The sequence below is a fragment of the Marmota flaviventris genome, chromosome 1, assembly GCF_047511675.1.
Source record: "Marmota flaviventris isolate mMarFla1 chromosome 1, mMarFla1.hap1, whole genome shotgun sequence".
Lineage (NCBI taxonomy): Eukaryota > Metazoa > Chordata > Mammalia > Rodentia > Sciuridae > Marmota > Marmota flaviventris.
In genome coordinates this window covers 5548429-5568018 of record NC_092498.1, presented here as the reverse complement: position 1 = coordinate 5568018, position 19590 = coordinate 5548429, and the positions used below count along the sequence as shown (strand labels likewise).

The window sequence follows — 19590 nt, the reverse complement described above, 5'->3', positions numbered from 1 at the left end:
GGCCCCCAGGACCTCCCCGCGCTCCGACCTCCCGGCGCTCCCACCTCCCTGCGGGCCCCCTTCTTCTGTCCTTCTGGTCCCTTCTACTTTGGAGATGTCCTTGCTTTTTCTTTTCTCCCGACTAGCTGCCACACATGAGAGAAAATACACAGCATTTCTCTTCCTGGGTTTGGCACCTGTTCTGGGTAGGGATAAGAAGCTTTGGGCCGCGGCCCCCGCGCGGTGACGTCAGGGCGGCGGGCGGTGACGTCAGACGCGGCGCGGGGCGGGGCCGCCCGTGACGTGGCGCCGGCGGTCTCTCGGCCGAGGCTGCGGCGCGGGGACCGCACGAACCCGCGTCAGCCTCCGCGTCCCGCTCGGCCGCCCTCCTGGGCCCCGTGGCCCTGGGCTGTGGCGGGAGGGAAGATGCCGCAGCCCGAGCGTCGGAAGGCCGCGGCCCTGGGCTGCGCGCATCGCGGTGAGTAGTTGCGGGCGGCGGCGCCTGGCCCCGCGCGGCCTCCGTCGGCGTCCCGGCGGGCTCGGGCGGGCTCGGGGCGACTCCGGTGCGCGCGGCTCCCCGCGAGGCAGGCCCCGCGCGTCCCCTCGGCGGTGTGCTCGGCCCGGGAATGCTGCCGGCCCGGGAACCCCGCGGCGCCGCACGTGCGCGCTGCGGTGACGGGGGCGCCGAGCCCGCCCGCGGGTCCCGGGAGCAGCGCCGCTCCGGCGACGGCTCCGCTTCTACCGCGGGAGGAAGTGTGTCTGGCTTTCCGCCGTGAAGGGCCCGACCGCGGAAGCAGCGGCCGGCTGCGGGATGGCGCCGCCAGGGGCCCGTACCCGGCCTGCACCGCCCCTCTCGGGTCCCGCGCCCCTCCGCGGCCCCGGGCTGAGCGGCCCCCGGCTGCGGTTTGCGCTTTGTCCCTCGTGACTATCCGGAAGCCCCGAAGGTGGCAGCCTCCCCTGCCTCGGGGAGAACGGGACCCCGGGGCCCGCGCTCTGCGCCCCTCGGTCTCGGTGCCGCCGGTGCGGAACGTGTGCTGGGACTGGGGCTGCGGTGCTAAGACGCCGCGGGAAGGTCGCGGTTTCCGCTGTCTTACGGCAGTGAGTACATTGGCCATTTGTGTCACCTTCTGCTACCTGAAAACCTTTTCATCATTCCTGACCAACTGTGCCGGTCAGCAGTGACTCCCCCTTCCGCCGTTCTCTGTGCATTTGCCTCCTCAGGTCCCTCCTAAGTGGGATTGTAAGCACTCGTCCTGTTGTGTCTGTCCTGTTCCACGGGTGAAGGTCCGTGTGGCAGCATGCATCATACCTCAGTCCTTTTTTTCACGCACGTATGAGTCACCATATGTTTATCTGCTTATCTGTCCCTCCACGGACACTGGGTTACCCTCCTGTTTGCTCTTGCGACTCGTGCTCCTGTGGACATAGACTTACATGTGTCTGTCTGAGTCTGTTTTCTGTTTGGAGTGTATTTCAGCGGTGGAATTACTGGGTCACGTGATAATTCTGTTTAACTTTTTGTGTAACTTACAAACGTTTCATATTAAAAGCTCCCTTCTTAAAGACCTTCGCGTGGGCGTGGGTTCTCTCCTCTCTCTCTCTCTCTCTCTCTCTCTCTCTCTCTCTCTCTCTTTGGGGGGGAGTTCGGGGTCCTCCACTACTGAGCCACATCCCCAGCCCTATTTTGCATTTTATTTAGAGACAGTTGCTTATTGTCTTGCTTTTACTAAGGCTGGCTTTGAACTCCTGATCCTCCTGCCTCATCTCCAAGCCACTGGGATTACAGGCATGCACCACCGTGCCTGCCTTTAAAATACCTTCTTCTGAATGGATTGCTAGATCTGTTGGCTCCACTCATCACTTACCTGCTTGACCTCTGTAAATCTTGGCAACAACTCCTGTTGTTCATTGTGTGCCCTCTCGATGTTCTCCCTGTGATCCTTCATAGGCTCTTGCCCCTTATGCAGTCCTTCACTGTGCACCTCAGACATTCAGGGATTGCTTCCTGTATCCCTTTTGCTATCTTCATTACTTAAACCCTCCTCTGCTATTGTTTCCATGTAATTTAAGCTATAATTTTGATGTTTCTTTTCAACTTCTGAGACCTGGATTTGAACTTGAAGCTTACCTCTTGTCTCCTTGCCAGTGACTCTTGACTGTAACAGGTCTAAAACAAAATCCCTATCTGTACTCCTCCATCCCTGTTCTCTCTGTGTGCTGCCTGTGAATACTTGAGAGCGGGGTGTTTTGTTTCCCCTTTTCCCTTAGTACCCCGTTTCCTGTTAGGCTGAGTATCACACACAGTTCTGCCTCTGGTCTTCCTTTCCCACAGGCTTACACAGCCTGACATCAAGCCATAATAGCCTCTTACTGGAATTTTTCTCAATGGACTCCCTGATTCCAAACATCTCTCTTCTGTCCAAAACCATTTTCTACACTGTTCCTAGGGTTTTCTTCCTAATATAGATTTGCTTAAAGACAACAGGTAGCTCTTTTGCATGCAGAACAAGTTTATTTTCAGCATCAGAGACCCACCACCATGCCTGGCTTTAGGTTGTCTTACAGACAACGGAACAAGCTTTTCACACAAAGGAATCACCAGACTATCTGACATTGTTGACTGTATTTAGATAAATAAAAGTTGAATTTAAGCATATCAGCAAGGAACTGGACATTCTATACAGGGATGCAGCAAATCTGAAAATTAAACAACTAAATACTATATCTAAAAATGTGGTAGCCAAAATTTAGGAATCAGATTCATAGCAGATTAGACGCTGCTGAAGAAGAAAATCTGATAAAATGAATGATCAGAAGAAACCTCCCTGAATTAAGTGTCAGATGGTAAAGGATGGGAAACTCTGAAGAGCATGAGAAAAAAGAGGATGAAATGAGAAGATCTGACTTTTGGTTGGAATCCTTGGAAAGACGGAAAGGTGGAACGAATATTTGAAGAGATTAGGGCTGAGAATTTTTAAATCTGTTGAAAAGTAACAATCACAGAATAATAAATACTAAGAAGGATAAAATGAGTTAATTTTCCCCTTCTAAATACAGTTATCCTTTGCATAGTCACCTTTTGACTAACAAGGGAGCATGTGTACAATAGTGGTCCCCTGAGATTATACTGGAGCTGAAAAAACCCTATTGCCCAGTGACTGGCGGCTGTCATGATGTCACATGCAATGCTGGCTTGTGTTGGTGACACTAGTGCAGACACGCCTGCTGTGCTGCCCGTGGCTTGCAGGCATAGCCACACAATTATGTGTAATACTCCGTAATAAATGACTATCTCACTGATGTGTTTACTGTGCTTTGCTTTCATTGCTGTAGAATGTTCTCTTATTGAAAAACAAGTTTACTCTAAAACTGCATTCTTGGGCAGGCAGCGGCCTCACATGTCAGGTGTGCTGCATCTCTTGATTGAGTCATTTTCTTCTGTGCTTGGTTGACTCCCACGGTCTGTTCATCATGGCCCTGGGAGTGGTCGGCTACATTACACATGTGCATACCATGTAGCTTACGTGTACAGTAGGCATACTCTGTTGTTCATATTATGATTGTACTGCTCAAGGACACATTTCTCAGCATCTCCCTGTTGGTAGGTGAAGTGTGACTAATTTTCCTTATCTTGAGTGAGTGTAAGTTTCCTCCTCCCTTCTCTTTCTTTCTTCCTAATTTTAGTAGTGGATTTCAGTATTCCACTGAGAATAAGAGTTTTTCTAACAAACAGACAATTACATGGTATTTTATCACATTTTTGAGTTTATATGCAGGGGTTTCAAAGATTTTGAATGGAAAGAAAGGATATAACTGCTGTATGAAGTTCATGAGTTAAGGACCTCTTAAAGATAAGAGGTAGTTCAGTGGTAGAGTACTTCCCAAGAATGTGTGAGGTCTTGGTTTTAGTCTCCAAAACTGCAAAAAACAAAACAAAACAAAACAAAAAACAAAGAAAGAACAAGCCTTCCAAATCTAAAGGAATATTCAGTAGTGCCGGAGTTTCAGACAGAATGGGCTCCTCCAAGGCAGAGCCCCTCTCTGGTGTCCCTGGGTGTATTGTCCTTCTGTCTCCCCTAGAGGACAGCCTCTCATAGGTAGTGGCATACTTGAGAATAAAGGCTGTGTGTCTAAGGATGCAGACTAGGAGCCTTTGTAGATTGCAAGTGATGATCTCTGAATAATTTTGTATAATAATTTTGGAGACTTGGACATGTGATCATTACAGCTAACTTGAGGGGAGAGTTATCTTTAATTTTGTGAGAGACATAAATTTACTTTTTTTTTATGGCATACATTTTAGAGAATGACAAATAAGAAATTGTTGGTCTGTTTCCTGGGAGGTGGCACAGCAGAGTGATTAAGGTCTGATGTCAGACGACTGGATTCAAATCCCTGTTTCTCTGCTTCCTTGTGTTCTTAGGGAAGGTCGCTCCATTTCTGTAAGAGCAAGGGGATATAATCCTTGTTTTTTCTGTTTTACACTCTGGACTAGCTTTTTGAGTTTTCCCTTGGTCTTAGTTTTATACTGACTAACGTACCTAGTTCACTTTGTGAGTGCTGCAGACTCCAAGAAACTGAGGACATGCCAGCAGAAGAGAACTTGGGTCACATGGTTTAAGGCTGTTGACTTGCTAGGATTCTTCTGGCCCCTGGCAGGCTGGGTGTGGAAGGCTGTGCTGGTGGCCGTTCTTGTGCTTGCTTCAGTTGTCTGTGCTGAAAGCCATTTTAGTTGCTCAGTTGTTTGGATACTGCTGAGTTCCTCCCAACTTAAACACTCAGGGTCACTCCAGGGGAACTGGGCTGCGTGAAATAACCACACAAGAGACAGAAATATCTTTTTCTTTGGGGGTGCTTTGACGGGTCTTCTGATCTTAAGGGTCTGCAGAAAGAGTAGCTCCTGCAGATCCCCTTTTATTGAGGAGAAGCCATTCAAATAGGCAAGGGGTCAGGTTTCAAGAGGCTGAGTCTAGCTTCATGATGTCTGCTGTCAGCAGGTTGACTGACATCTAGGAAGGCCACACCCAAGGGCAAAGCAAGAGAAGGGGACACTCAAAGGGCGTTTCCTTGGAACATTCTATCCCAAACAGGGCAAGGGGGTAATATCACAAAGGAACAGGTGAGTGTAGCTCGACCCATGGGGCTGCAGGAAGGCACGCATGAAGACACATTTGGTTGCATTTTTACTACTGTCAAGATCGGGGCTATACCGTCTTCAGCTAGTTAAAAGCGGCCAGATCATGGGGAGTGACTGACAGTGCCTCAACTGATCAGGAGAGGAAAACACTGGTCACACGATGTGATGGGCTCCTACAGGATACCTTAGAACGGTTCTAGTGACCATTTGTTCTCATTCACTTATTTCATCTTTACCTCATGTGTAATGGGTTTAATCCTCCTTACTGGAAGGAAAGGCAGCAGAGGTAACTGAGTTTTTATTGTTCTGGGCTGGAAGTGGTGATGCTGTCTCGAAGTCCTTCTCGGGCTGTGTAGTGCAAGTTTGGAGTTTGAACTTGTGTGGGTGGGTCACATGCCATGCCACTTCCCACCATGCTTATACTCCTTTCCAGGTGATTCACACATTCATCTTCTGGGCTTTTGTGTCCCTGTGTGAGCATGCTGTCCACTGTTTCTGTTGGGACTGGCAACAAGACAGCAGCTTTTGGATGAGTCCCGGCAGTCTTGAATGGACAAAAAGGGTCAGAAATGAAAACTAAAACACAGCAGAATGAAATAAAGGCATTGGCACAGTGAGAGGGCTGACTTATAGAGTGTCACATGCATTCAGAGGATCCAGTGAAACAGGTGTGCCTGTCGACTGCTGACCTCCTGCTTGCCCCACGAGGCTGTGGCGTCATTGTCTTCGGCAGGCTGTGGTGAGCGAGGGCTGCTGCCGTGAGGTAGGCATTTGTTCAAGAGTGTGGCAAAGGCCAGGGTCGCCCCACCAGCTGCTCCCCAAGGTCCTCAGTCGCTGTTAGCACTGAGCTACGATGCCCGTCCTCTCAGGTTCTTTTTCTTTGGTGTTGGTTTCCTTAAATTAGTTTCTTTCTCCCATTAGCACTGCTTTGTGGGTTTTTGCTGGTGGGATATAATGTCAGATGCAGGTAGTTCTTTTGGTTTCCTCATGGGGAAGAGCTTCCTGAACCAGAGGGCCGCAGGGGCTCCCTCCTAGGGAACGTGCTCCTGGGATTTGCTCTGAGCCCTTCAGCCACCTGTGAGCGATGGAAGGTACAGTGGCAGTGCTTGCCTATGTTGTCCAGGGAAGATGAAAAACAAGAAGGAATAATGGGTGTTTTGTGTTGTCATCACCTGGCAATTTCACAGGGGTCAATGGGAACAGCACTGCTGTAAATTAATATTGGTGTCCACATGATCTTGGCTGAGTTAGATGTGCCTGGGACTATGGGAAGGCTGACAGATGCTTGCTGTTGACAGTCTGGAATACAGTTCGACTTAGGAAGAAAGTAGCTGGAAACCACTGAAAGGTAACATTTAGCATTTAAAGACAGACATCTTAAGCCTCATCAGTCATTGTCAAGTGATTTTTGTATTGGTAGAAAATGAAAGTTGTCCTGTGAAAAGATTTGTCTGATCGAGGGTGTGTAAGAATTCCGACTGGACAGTGGTTCATAGAGGACAAATTATTCTTTGAATCTTGTTTTTAGAACATTTGTTCCTTGTTCAGATATTTGACAAGTTAATGAAATTAAAATATTCTTTCCTTTCAGGGTGCTTAAAACCCATTCTTTTTCCTTTGTGCATTTTGGTATGGAAATCCTGGTGCCTCTGGGATTAAAAGGCCTTCGTACTTCCTTGGAAGCCTTAAGCTACTTAGCTCTCTCTAAAGTTCTTATTTTTATGTTATGAAGTTTTTTCCTAAGATTTTTTTTAACCTCACTTATTAAATAATTGCATATTCTTTGCAGAAAATGATTTAAATAAAAGTACAAAAAATTAGCCATAATGCTACCAAACCTGAGTCTGATAAACTTATTTTTTGGTGGTTGCCAAAAGCAGTGACATTTTTTAAATGGTGTAGAGAAATTAAAAAATAGTAGATTATGTAGTAAACATTAATAGTGGTGAGATTTCAGGTGGTTTTAAAATATTTTCCTTTTTTGCTAATCTGTACATTTTCAGTTTTTAGTGCAAAAGTGAGAGCTTCAAATGTGAGTTAGCAATATCCTGAGTGGTGGCTGGCATACAGTACTCTTGCCATGGCCTTGCCTTTTCTTTAGGATTACATTGATTTTCAGGAAAAAAAAAAGTATTATTCAGTACATTGATTAGGTGTGAGGCTGTCCCTGGAAGGTTCGTGGCGCCACTGATGCCTCACACCACTAGCCCCAGTGAACTTACATGGGGTACCACGCACAATTCAGTAGCTGGGATGTGTCCTTGCCAACAGGATGGTTGTGGGATCATCAAGAGTGGCTCTTCCTAGCTCAAAGTGCAGTGCAGATGGTCTCTGACTCTGGTTTGACTTGGGATTCCTCAATTTTATTGTGGTTCAGAAGCTGTGCACTTTTGGTAGAAGTTGCTTCACAGTTTGAATTTGGATCCTCTGTCTGTCCCCTGATCTGCGTGGCTTGTTGGTCTTGAGGTTGTGAGGCTGGCTCAGCAGCGGTGCAGTCGCTGTGGGCTGGGCTGGGGCGACAGCAGTGATTAGGTGCACTTTGTGCCTGATGTTTCCAGCTGGACAATAGGTGTAATTGGGACCTAGCTCCCTGCAAGTTGAGGAGCATCTGTGTTGAGCATTGACATCTATCCTCTGCCCCGATCTGATGATGCTGGGAGTTAAACTGAGTGCCATCTTAGCCTTGATCCAGCAATAGCAGCTGCTGGCAGGAACAGTAGGTTGTCTTCTGAGGGGTTGGATTGTGCTCACCTCACCAACTGTGGCTTCTAACCCAGCCACACCCAGCCCCATGTGACTTATTTGTTCAAGTGGTTTGTGGAAGGTGCTAGAAACTCAGTATCATGCTTCATGTTTTCTTTTTCCTTCCTCAGCTTTCTAACATAAGCTGTGTGTGCATGTGTTTATATGTAGCATTCTGCATAAGTTTTTCTCATCTTTTCACCAGGTAATGTAACAGAGATTCATCTGTACACAACAATATTTATTTCTTTTTTACAGCTGCATCTTGCTCTGCTTTGTAGGTCTTCTGAGTTTGTTCAGCCAGCCTAATGGATGATGGTGTTGGTTTCAGCCTTTTGCTGTTGCAGGTGATCCTATAGTGAACAGCCTTAGGTGTGCATTTCTCCTACTTTTACATGAGGGCTGGATTACTAGGAGTCACACTGCAGAGTCAGAGGGAAACTGCGTCTGATTTCACTGGATGTTGCCGGATTACCCTGCACAGACACTACCCTACAGGAGTGCCTGCGGGCCCACCACCATGTGGTCATCTCTCACGGTTTTCTAAGTTGGGAAATGATATCTCAGTGTAACTGTAGTTTTACTTTCTCTTATATAAGCAGGGTGAAGTGGTTTTTCACATGGTTAAGAACCATTTGTATTTCTCTTTCTTTAAACAGTCCTTGGAGTTGTTGGTCCTTCATGTTTAGGTTTTTTTTCCCCCCTTTCCTTGGTATCAGGGATGAACCCAGGGGCACTTAAACACTGAGCCACATCCCCAGCCCTTTTTATATTTTATTTACAGACAGGGCTCACTGAGTTGCTCAGGACCTTGCTAAGTTGTTGAGACTTGAACTTATGATCTTCCTGCCTCAGCCTCCCAAGCCAAGCAGCTGAGATTACAGGTATGCGCCATCACACCTGGCTTAGGGTTTCTTTTTTTGAGTGTGACCAAGAGACCTGGGGTGACCCCAGTGATTTCCTGCCACCTGATGCTTTTGGTTTGAGTAATACATTCCCCCAGGACCAAGGACTTGCTTATAGTCGTAGACTAGTGGAGGAGATGCACCATCAGCCCCTTGATAGGGTTGTGACTGCTTCACATTGTGTGGCTGTCATAAGCAGACTGTAGTTATGCTGCACCTTATTGTCAGCTTGATGAGCATAGGGACCATGTTTGCTAAGCCACTGTGGCAAGAAACTGCAGGCATCTCCAGGACCTGAGTGTGGCTTGTCAGCATATAGCCACTAAAAAGCCACAGGGAACTGAGTTCAGAGCAGTTTCTTCTTCAGCCAGGCCTCTGGTAAGACATAGGTTAGCTGACAACTGGACAGCAGGTTTGGGGACCTTGGAAGAGGGCCCAGCCAAACTGTTGCTCCCTTGATCCATGGAAATTGTGAGCTAATAAATATGTGTTTTTTTAAGCCTCTGAGTTTGTAGTAATGTGCTACACAGCAATGAAAAACTAGTACTAAGCTCATATGCTTTTGCATTTGACACTGTTTGATGCTAGTTGCAAATGTTTTTCATACTTTATCATTTGTCTTTTTGCTTTTAGTATCTTTTGCTATCCAAAGGTTATCTTTATGTGTTTTAATATAAACTACATTATTTTTCCTGTATTGTTTTTGAAATTTTCAGTCACCCTAGTCAAAATTTTGCCCATTCTCTGGTGATATTTTCCATGTAATTAAACAGTCATCTCGACATCATTTGGTAAAGAGTCACACGTGTCCTCTGGTTTGTGGCGTTGCCTTTCTTCATACTAAGGCTACACTAAATTTATTTGTGTTTATGCTTACTCTCTAAATTCATGTGTGTAGTTGGGTCTGTTTTCACTCCCTTTCCTGTTGGTTCTTCAGTCTCTGGTGAGTCGTGCCTCACTGTTCAGATACAAAGCTCTGCCATTTCTTATCCAGTAGGGCTCAACCCACTCCTGGTTCTTCCAGGTTTCCCTGGTGTCCTTTCCATGTTCACCCTTTTCCAAATGAATTTAATAATAAACGTGTCTAGCTCCAGAAAAAAATCTGACAGTGTTAAGTGTGTACTTACTATTTCATTTTATCTTAAGATTTTTGGATTCATATTCATAAATGAGATGTTTAGGAGAGAGGTTTAATCTTTGCCAGATTTTCATAGCAATGTTATACTCATTTCAATAAAACAAATTTGGAAGATTTCCTTTTTAAAAAAGTTATCTAGCCTAAATATTTATCTTATTAGTGTTGTTAGGTCTTGAAAGGATTGGAAGAGTCCCCTGTGACATTCTGCCTGCTTGTTTTTATTGTTGCTTTTTTATCCCTCCTGTCTTTAGTGGTGTTTGGGTTGTTTTTTTTTTTTTAAGAGAGAGAGAGAGAATTTTTTAATATTTATTTTTTAGTTTTCGGTGAACACAACATCTTTATTTTATTTGTATGTGTTGCTGAGGATTGAACCCAGTGCCCCGTGCATGTCAGGCCAGCGCACTACCACTTGAGCCACATCCCCAGCCCTGTTTGGTTTGTTTTAAGGAACGTTTTTTTGTGACTTGATATTTCCTCTACAGTGATGGGGCGTTTCTTTTGAGACTGTTATCAATTTGTGTAAGCTGTATTTTCATTGAAAATTATTTTTCAGGGCTGCTGGGTATAGCCCAGTGGTAGAGAGAACGCTTGCCTTGCAGTCAGGGTTAAGTGTTGGGGTGGGGGACAAAGGTTATTTTTCTAAGTTTTCAGATTGGTTTGGGTAGAATTGTATAGTCATCTTGGCCTTTAAAAGTTCTTCCTGCAGTAGTTTTCAGGATCAGCTTTAGGAGGTCCTGGGCCTACCAAGGGGGACTTGAGGCTTGCTGGCATGCTAGATGTTTTGCTTGATGGAAATGCCAGGAGGCAGTTCAGACTGGTGAGCCAGCTGCCTTCCAACCTCTCCCTCCTCACAGGGAGCCTGTGTACCCCGGATTATACTCCTTCCTAAGACTTTACATTGCATAGATGCTGAACAATAATGTCCTGTAACTTTTTCTGGAACAAATATGCTTTTAAAAATGAGGCAAACAGTGCCTATTAACCTAGGCACTGTGCTAAATAGTTGGCTTCAAAGTGCAGGTGATCCCTGTCTTTTTGAAGGGTTTGCTTGCAGCAGGTAGAGCCATGCTCATGCTGTAAACATACTGTTGTTTTTGATACTGGGCCAGGGGCTGTACCACAGAATTGCATCCCCAGGCTTTTTATTTTTGAAACAGGGTCTTGCTAAGCTGACCAGGCCTGCCTTGAACTTGCCATCCTACTGCCTCAGCTCCCCAAGTTGTTGGGATTATAGGTGCATACCTCGGTGCCCGGCTTTGCATACTGTTGGTTGAGACATCTCTAGTTCACACGTCTGGAGCATGGTTCTACTGTCATCAGCTGTGCCCATTTGCAGGCCCAGGGCTTTCTGACCACTCCTCAGCTCACTGTCTGGCAACAGCTATTACTCAGCTACACCATCACCTCTCATGCATTGGCCTATCCACATTTTCATTCTCAGAAATTCTTCCTCTCCTTCATGCCTCTCCTTGCCTAGCTTAAATTTGTGGTCTGTTATTATGATCATCCTGGTGCATGTACTCTGCCCCATTCTTTTCTTTAGTACCTCCCTGGAAAATCCTTATACCTCAAAGACACCTGTCCCTGAGCAGCTACCAGATCATGACTACAGAAAACCAAACTGACTTTAAATTCCACCTGGTTAGCCTTTTGGTCATTTAATTCTGAAAATATATTCCATTGATTTCTAACTGCTCAATTTTTGACTCTATTAACTATTCGGTTTATGCCGCAGTCTGGCTGGGCACAAATCACGAGCCACTGAAGCAGGAACAAACTTTATTTTTAAAACGCAGAAAAACACTTCACACAGCTCCCGGGGAAATCCTCCCGAACGCGCCACGAGGCTTGTCCAGGAACCCCCAGCCGGAACTATATCTCCCGGAAATCCCTCCTCCTGCACTTCCCCAACCAATGGGAACTCTCGGGGAATCCCCGGAAATCCCCACGAGAACTCCAAAATAGTGCGAGAACTCAAAAGTTGCGGCAGAGGCGGACAGGCAGAGGCGCCTGTCAATCAATACTGTTGGCAAAATGCCAGGGGCCATACAGACTCAGCCGTGGCTCTCAGCAGGTTTATGTTTGAAAGAGTTCGCTCACTAGTTGTTTTGCATTAACTATGTGCTTTGACCTTCCTTCCCAAAGCATTTAGCTGTAGGTACTGAAGCCAGGGGTAGTTGTCTGTAGAAGACAAAGGCAACAGTACAAAGCAGAGACTATGTCGTGTGGGTGCCAAATGTGTCATCTATCAGTCTAGATTGAATTAAAATTTCAGCTTTTGATTTTTGTTTGACTGTTTTAAAATCTTTAAGGAGTAAGACTTTATTATGTTACAGGCATCTGATTATTTTGCTTTGTACTTTGTATTTGAAATGACTTGCTCTCTAAAAACTTATTTCTGAATACTGTTATGGTTAATTACATAAATGAGTTGATTTTATGAATGTCTCACTTTATATGTTCTTTAATTTAGTCTAATGATATGCTACATAAGAAATATTCTCTATAGAATTATAACATGGTTTGGGGAAAATAATAGTTGTCTAATAGAGTTGTTGAGAGTTAATATGTTTTACTGTTCTGGAAACTGAATCTTGATTTGTGCTATTTTGGATTTAAGGAGCAAAGGAGTTATTGGGTGAAGAATCAAGATTGGATACTTCCTGTGGGAGAAGTCTTTGAACAAAAACTTCTTCATTTATGGGGCTGGGATGTGGCTCAAGCGGTAGCGCACTCGCCTGGCATGCGTGCGGCCCGGGTTCGATCCTCAGCACCACATACAAACAAAGATGTTGTGTCCGCCGAAAACTAAAAAATAAATATTAAAATTCTTTAAAAAAAAAAAAAAAAACTTCTTCATTTTACCCTTAGATTCTCATAGGCAACCAAAAGGGAAAAACCAATGATCATACAGTGAACAAAATGGGAAAGGCATTTCCCATTTCTATCACAGAAACTTTACTTTTGAAATTGGACAATCAGTTTCTTGAGTTGTTTCGCATACCTTTTCCAAATATACAATGTGGTGGCTGTTCTGACCTGATTCTCATACTGTTGTTGACTGAGGTAGTCATGATCTCCATGCATAGCATTAAGGTATTGCAGAAGAGTAATATGTTTTTGTAGAAATTCCCCGCATTTTGCAGGATGTTGATGACCAACATTTTCAGGAGTTTTTCATTCAGCTGTTACAAGCTCAAGGGGATACTGCATGGAATAGGACAGGCAAAAGCTCTTGCTCTAGTGGACCTGCCTTTCTGGCACAGAAGAGGTTAGACAGCAACTGCTAAGCCCAACAGCGAGTAGCTGTGTGTGCAAGAAGGGAGTGAGATCCGTGGACTGAGGAAGACAAGGTTTGATGGCTAGGGTTTGTGTTGCATTTTAATTAAATAAGGTAGTCTAGGTGTGATGCCTTCTCACACTTCATTGAGAAGGCGCTATGTGAGCAGTTGTGAAATTACCTGCTAGGTGAAGGGCTTGAGGCAGAGGCAGAGCCAAAGTGTAGACCCTAATTGAATATGGTCGGTGTGTTTGCTCACCCACAAGGAGCCCTGTACCTGGGGCTCAGTGAAGTAGTGGGAGATACAGTCAAAGTGGTAAAATGTCAGGTTATGTAGGAACTTGAAGGTCATAATAACAGATGGGTACCATTTATATTATATAATAAATGCTATTTAGATCTAATGAGGAAAGATTAATATTTGAGAAAAAATTACCATTTGTTGAATTTCTGCTACATTCATTCTGTAGATATTTTCTAGCATCTTTTATGGGATATTCATAGTGCCAAATAAAGGGAATTCAATGAAGAAGCAGATGACAAAAGCCAGCCACAGTCCTTTTGGAGATGTCCTTTGTCCAGTGAGCAGCAGAGTACACCTGTCCTGGCAGTCCTTCCCTTGGGGCTTGGCTCCTGTGCATCATGGTTTAGCTTCCTTGCTGGTGTTACCACTAGTGGGGATTTTTGTTTGGTTGGTTTTTGAATTACTTTTGTTTTTATATTGACTCGTAGTTGTTACAGTGCTGGCCCCTCCCAGGAAACTGAGGCAGCCCAAAGGCTCCCCTTCAAACCCCGATCTGGCGATCGAGTCAGGAAGATTTCAGACATGGCACCCAGAGTAACAGGCATGAGTTTATTGAAGGGATAGGAAAAGGGAAAGGGCACACTCTTGAGGGAGAGAGTGGGTCCTCTCAGGAGAGAGGAGAGGTGTGCTTCTCCTGCCTTCCAGTTTTATTGGGGTTCCAGGGAAGTTTCCAGAGAGTCCAGCCCAGGTTCACCTCTTGACTTCTGACTGACAGCAGTATGACATCAGACTTTCAAGTCCCCATTGCCATGACAACTCGAGGTTACTTTGGCCTATGCTGACTGGTTGTAACTGGATTATTTTTTAAACTAATTAATTAATGTATTTGTTCTAATTTGTTACACATGAGAGCAGAATGCATTTCAGTTCATAGTACACAAATGGAGCACAATTTTTTATTTCTTTGGTTGTGCACAAAGTAGAGTCACACCATTTGTGTTTCATACATGTATCCAGGGTAATGATATCCATCTCATTCCATCATCTTTCCTACCCCCATCCCCTGCCTCCCCTGCCTTTCCCTCCCTTTGTCCTATCTAAAGTTCCTCCATTCCTCCCATGCTCCTCCCCCACTCCCACTATGGATCAGCATCCACTTATCAGAGAAAACATTCAGCCTTTGGTTTTTTGGGATTGGCTAATTTCACTTAGCATGATATTCTCTAACTCTATCTATTTGCTGGCAAATGCCGTGATTTTATTCTCTTTTAATGCTGAGTAATATTCCATTGTGTATATATACCACAGTTTCTTTATCCATTAACCAACCTGAAGGGCATCTAGGTTGGTTCCACAATTTAGCTATTATGAATTGTGCTGCTGTAAACATTGATGTGGCTGGGTCCCTGTAGTATGCTGTTTTTAAGCCCTTTGGGTATAGACCAAGGAGTGGGAAGCTGGATCAATTGGTGGTTCCATTCCCCATTTTTTTTTTTTTTCCATTCCCCGTTTTTAAAGGAATCTTCTTACTGGTTTCCAGATTGGCTGCACCAATTTGCGGTTTCACCAGCCATGTGTGAGTGTGCCTTTTCCCCACATCCTTGCCAACAGTTATTGTTGCTTGCATTTTTGATAACTACCATTCTGAGTGAGATGGAATCTTAGAGTCGTTTTGATTTGCATTTCTGTAATTGCTAGAGATGATTAACTTTTTTTTATATATTTGTTGATTGATTTATATCTTCTGAGAAGTGTCTGTTCAGTTCCTTAGCCCATTTATTGATTGAGTTATTATTATTATTTTTTTTAGTGTTAAGTTTTCTAAGTTCTTTATATATCCTGGAGATTAGCTCTCCATCTGATGTGTGTGTGGTAAAAATTTGCTCCCATTCTGTAGGCTCTGTATTCACCTCACTGATTGTTTCTTTTGCTGAGAAGAAGCTTTTCAGTTTGAAATCATCCCATTTATTGATTCTCTATTTCTTGTGCTTTAGGAGTCTTGATAAGGAAGTAGGGCCCTAACCTGACATGATGAAGATTTGGGCCTACTTTTCCTTCATTAGGCGCAGGGGTCTCTGATCTAATTCCTAGGTCCTTGATCCACTTTGAGTTCAGTCTTGTGCATGCTACATATGGATTTCCAATTTTTCCCAGCACCATTTGTTGAAGAGGCTATCTTTTCTCCAATATATGTTTCTGGCACCCTTGTCTAGTATAACTATTTATGTGGATTTGTCTCTGTGTCCTCTGTTCTGTACCATTGGTCTACAAGTCTATTTTGGTGCCAATGCCATGCTGTTTTTGTTACTATTGCTCTGTAGTATAGTTTAAGGTCTGGTGCTGTGATGCCACTTGCTTCACTCTTCCTGCTCAGGATTGCTTTGGCTATTCTGGGTCTCTTATTTTTCTAGATGAATTTCATGATTACTTTTTCTATTTCTATGAGGAGTGGCTTTAGGATTTTTGATTGGAATTGCATTGAATCTGTATAGTGCTTTTGGTAGTATGGTCATTTTGACAATGTTAATTCTGCCCATTCAAGAACAAGGAAGATCTTTCCATCTTCTAAGGTCTTTAATTTCTTTCTTTAGAGTTTTGTAATTTACATTGTAGAGGTCTTTCACCCCTTTCATTGATTCCCAGGTGTTGTTTTTTTTTTTGAGGCTGTTGTAAATGGGGTAGTTTCCTAGTTTCTCTTTCAGAGGATTCATTACTTATGTACACAAATGCATTTGATTTATGGGTATTGAAGACAATAGAGAGAGTAAAACAAACAAACATAAAAAAGTAAGAAAAATTAAAAATGTAAAGACGGGAGATAAAATAATATACAACACCACTGTAATATACTATTCAGATGTCCCAGTCCTCAATAGCCTAATGCAAGAAAAGTACTTTGTTTCACAAATATTGGGGATGTGAGGGCAGAAAAAGGGAGAGGTAAAAGAAGGGGAAAAAGGAAAGAAAAAATCTCAAAGGAAAATTAAAGAATTGTTTCTGTTGGAAGTCAGTATCTTTCCAGCTCCCTTCTCATCCTATAGGTGGGGTTGTCTGTTGTTTGCTGATGTCTCCACCCTCAGGATGGGGAAGGTTATTAGGGTGGGAGGGTTGGTTTGGGGGTGGAGCTTCTGGAGGTGGGGTATAGCACTTGCCAGTCCTCATTGGGAGACTGCACCTCAAGGATCTCCTTTTGGGCCTGCTCATGTGATGTGGGTGCCTGGTCTTATATGCTTATATCGCCTGTAGACCTCCTGGTCTCTACTTTAGTATCTAAACTATATCTCACTCACCCCTTCCTTTCTACTTCCCATTTGGGAACCTCTGTCTCCAAGGTTTTGTGGGCTGCACTCTGGGGCCTGCAACAGAGAGCTGTTTTGTATTGGGCAGGTCATGACCAGTCTTTGTGAGTTAGGGATGGGCTGCATAGCCGCAAGCACTGTGCCAGATTAGTTGCTGCAGGGGAGAGGGAGAAATTGGGGGGACTATAGGTACCTTGATATTGTTTCTAGGTCCCAGCCAGTGTCCCAAGCTGGGAGTTGCCCCAACTAAAGATGGAAACAAAAGTGTCCCAAGAGGGAGGCGGCTGCTTTCAGAGATGGGGTGTTGGGTCAGCCCAGGTGGGGGCGTTGGGCGTTGTGTTTGGAGATGCAGCTCTGTGGTGTGCAATGTTGTGGTGTCACCAGGAGCAGGTGACTATGGCAGTGGTTGCAGTGTCCCAAGATAGTAGCAACCAGGGGAGCCCCATGCTGGTAGATGGGGGTCCACACAGGAGCTGCAGCCAGGGGTCCTGTGTAGGCCAGGAGCCGGGGGACCTATGCAGACTCAGCAGTCAGTATTCCTGGGCTGGTGCAGCTGTCAGGGTTCCCCTAATATTAAACTCTCAGAAACAGTATTCCCAGTGCTTGAGTCCTAGGTCATGGGGTGACAAGGAATGCAGCCTCCCTCTAGCCTGCCATCTTGGATCCCTCTAACTGAATTCTTAACCATAAAATCTATTTTAGAAGTAACCTTATCTCCCTGAGTTCTGGGATCTGCTCTATGAGAAGTCACAGAAGTCTTCCCCTTCAGGATAACTTGGGTTCCTCTAACCAACATTATTTCAGACCCGCATTTCTCCTGCAGATAGCAGGCAGGTAGGTTGCTGAGGAATATGACATGTGCTATCAACTTACGCCAGGCAGGACTGCGGGTAAATTGCTTCTGGGAAAGAAAGCATGTGGGGGTCAGCACTGTGGGCGCATTTAATAGAATTATCCCCTTATCCTTGCTCCCACCACTTGTGCTGTCTGTCCCTAGTGAAATATCTAATAGTTTTGACTGGTCAGTAGTTAAGAAACTGAAACATGTCCTACCTTCCAGGCTTATGGCATAGTCTTATACAAGTTTGATGTTTTTACCCACTGGAGGTGGGGTATAGCACTTGCCAGTTCCCATTGGGAGACTGTACCCCAAGGATCTCCTTTTGAGCTGCTCATGTGATGGGGGTGCTGGTCTAGAAATTTGCTTTGTCCTGATCATTTGGAGGTGATAATATTTTAAAAGATTATTTCATTCTGTAGAAATAAAAAATTTATAAGTATCACTGCACATTTTTTCTGTGTGTATGTGTCTTACATAGAGTTTTTCTTCCCTATGTTTGTTCAGTGGGCCCTTTGAAAAGGATTGCTCAGGAAGCTGCGTGAGCCTCCATGAAGAGCAGATGTTTGCAGAAGGTGTAGAAAAACTTGCTGAGTGATGCTGTATTTTGTTCTTCTTGTTCAGTTTTATAAGGCATCAAAAGGACAGGGAAAACAGAATTATCTCAAAATTTTTTTTGAAGGTAACTGTTAGATCTAGAGTAGGTTTGGGGGCAGGTGTAATGTTTAATTAGAGATGAGAATCATTTTTTTTTTAAGTTACTATATTTAACAACAGATTTTAAGATCCTTGCATTAGAAAGTGATCTGTGGACTGGGGATATCATTTGGTGCTACTTGCCTGCCATGCTTGTGGCTCTGGGGTTGTCCCTTGCACCATAAACATACAGAAAGTGGGTTGTACCTTTACAGTTGGAAAAAACTGTAAATGTCCTGTGGTGGCACATGTGATGCTTGCATTGTCCTCATAGAAAGTTAAAATCTGGAAAACATTGTCAGACTGACAGCCCTGGGGGCAAAGGTGGACAGTGCCTGTGGCAGGGAGGTGTGAGTCGGCTCTGGGCCTGTTTTTTTTTTCTGGGCCTCAGCACCTTGGCCTGCCCTTCTAATCCTTGGACCCTTTTTAACAACTTCATGCTCGGATCTTCCTATGGCTGAATCCACTAACAGTACGTGCATGGGTCTTAGTCGATGGTTTGGGAAATGGCGAGTGTGTATTTGGTGGGTGATTTAAAGTATATTACAGCATCTAATATATCTTTCCTTTTTTCCAGGAAACTGAAAATGGCCCTTCAGCTATGCTAGGTCTATAATGGGAAGTGTCACACTTCGATATTTCTGTTATGGGTGCCTTTTTACATCTGCGACCTGGACAGTTTTGCTCTTTGTTTACTTTAACTTCAGTGAAGTGACTCAGCCACTTAAGAATGTGCCCATCAAGGGGTCTGGTCCCCACGGACCATTTCCCAAAAAATTCTACCCCCGTTTCACACGAGGTCCAAGCCGAGTGTTAGAGCCACAGTTCAAAGCAAATAAAATTGGTGATGTGCTGGGTAATCACATTGAAGATCCAGAAAAAGACCACCTGAAATTCTCTTCTGAGTTGGGTAAGTGTACCAGCAGCTGTGTCAAAGTATTTAGTCAGTGGGAGTTTATTCTTTAAATTGTATTGCTCAGAGGACTAGATGTGCCATTTTTTTTCTCACACTGATTTATTTTGTTTCAAAACTAGCTGAGGTTTTGTGATTTTTTTTTTCCCCCCAGATCAGTGGGAAAATATATTCTAAATTTTCCATCTCTTAAGTATTTTGTGAGGACTTGGGGGAAATTAATAAGGTTCAAAAGGAAATAAAGAAAGAAAAAGGGTTAGAAAACAGAACTGTGGGAGAAGGTTTTAATTACTAGGATTTTTAATGAGGGGAAGAAATATTTGAAAGATGACTGTATAACTTATTTGAAAGGCAGATTAACTAAACGGAACATAAGGTGTTGTTTTAGAAAAGCTGGGGTTACTCATATCTAATAAAAG

At 44.4% G+C, this 19590-nt stretch overlaps 1 protein-coding gene across 7 annotated transcripts in view; it reads left to right on the top strand.

Moving 5' to 3' along the window:
* The first annotated feature begins 280 nt into the window (after positions 1 to 280).
* The window catches only part of Galnt11 (polypeptide N-acetylgalactosaminyltransferase 11), a 44394-nt gene continuing 25084 nt past the window's right edge, over positions 281 to 19590 (top strand). For 3 of the 7 annotated variants that reach the window (XR_003583838.2, XM_027943309.2, XM_027943310.2), the window contains exons 1-2: positions 284 to 457; positions 18836 to 19168. Coding sequence is in view for 6 of the 7 variants with exons in the window: in XM_027943309.2 (XP_027799110.2) it covers positions 18874 to 19168 (295 nt within the window). In the remaining variant the exon portion in view is untranslated. Of the gene's footprint in view, positions 458 to 831; positions 1078 to 18046; positions 18245 to 18835; positions 19169 to 19590 lie in introns of those variants that run through there. The other 4 variants (XM_071610714.1, XM_027943307.3, XM_071610708.1 and 1 more) reach the window with 4 other exon arrangements.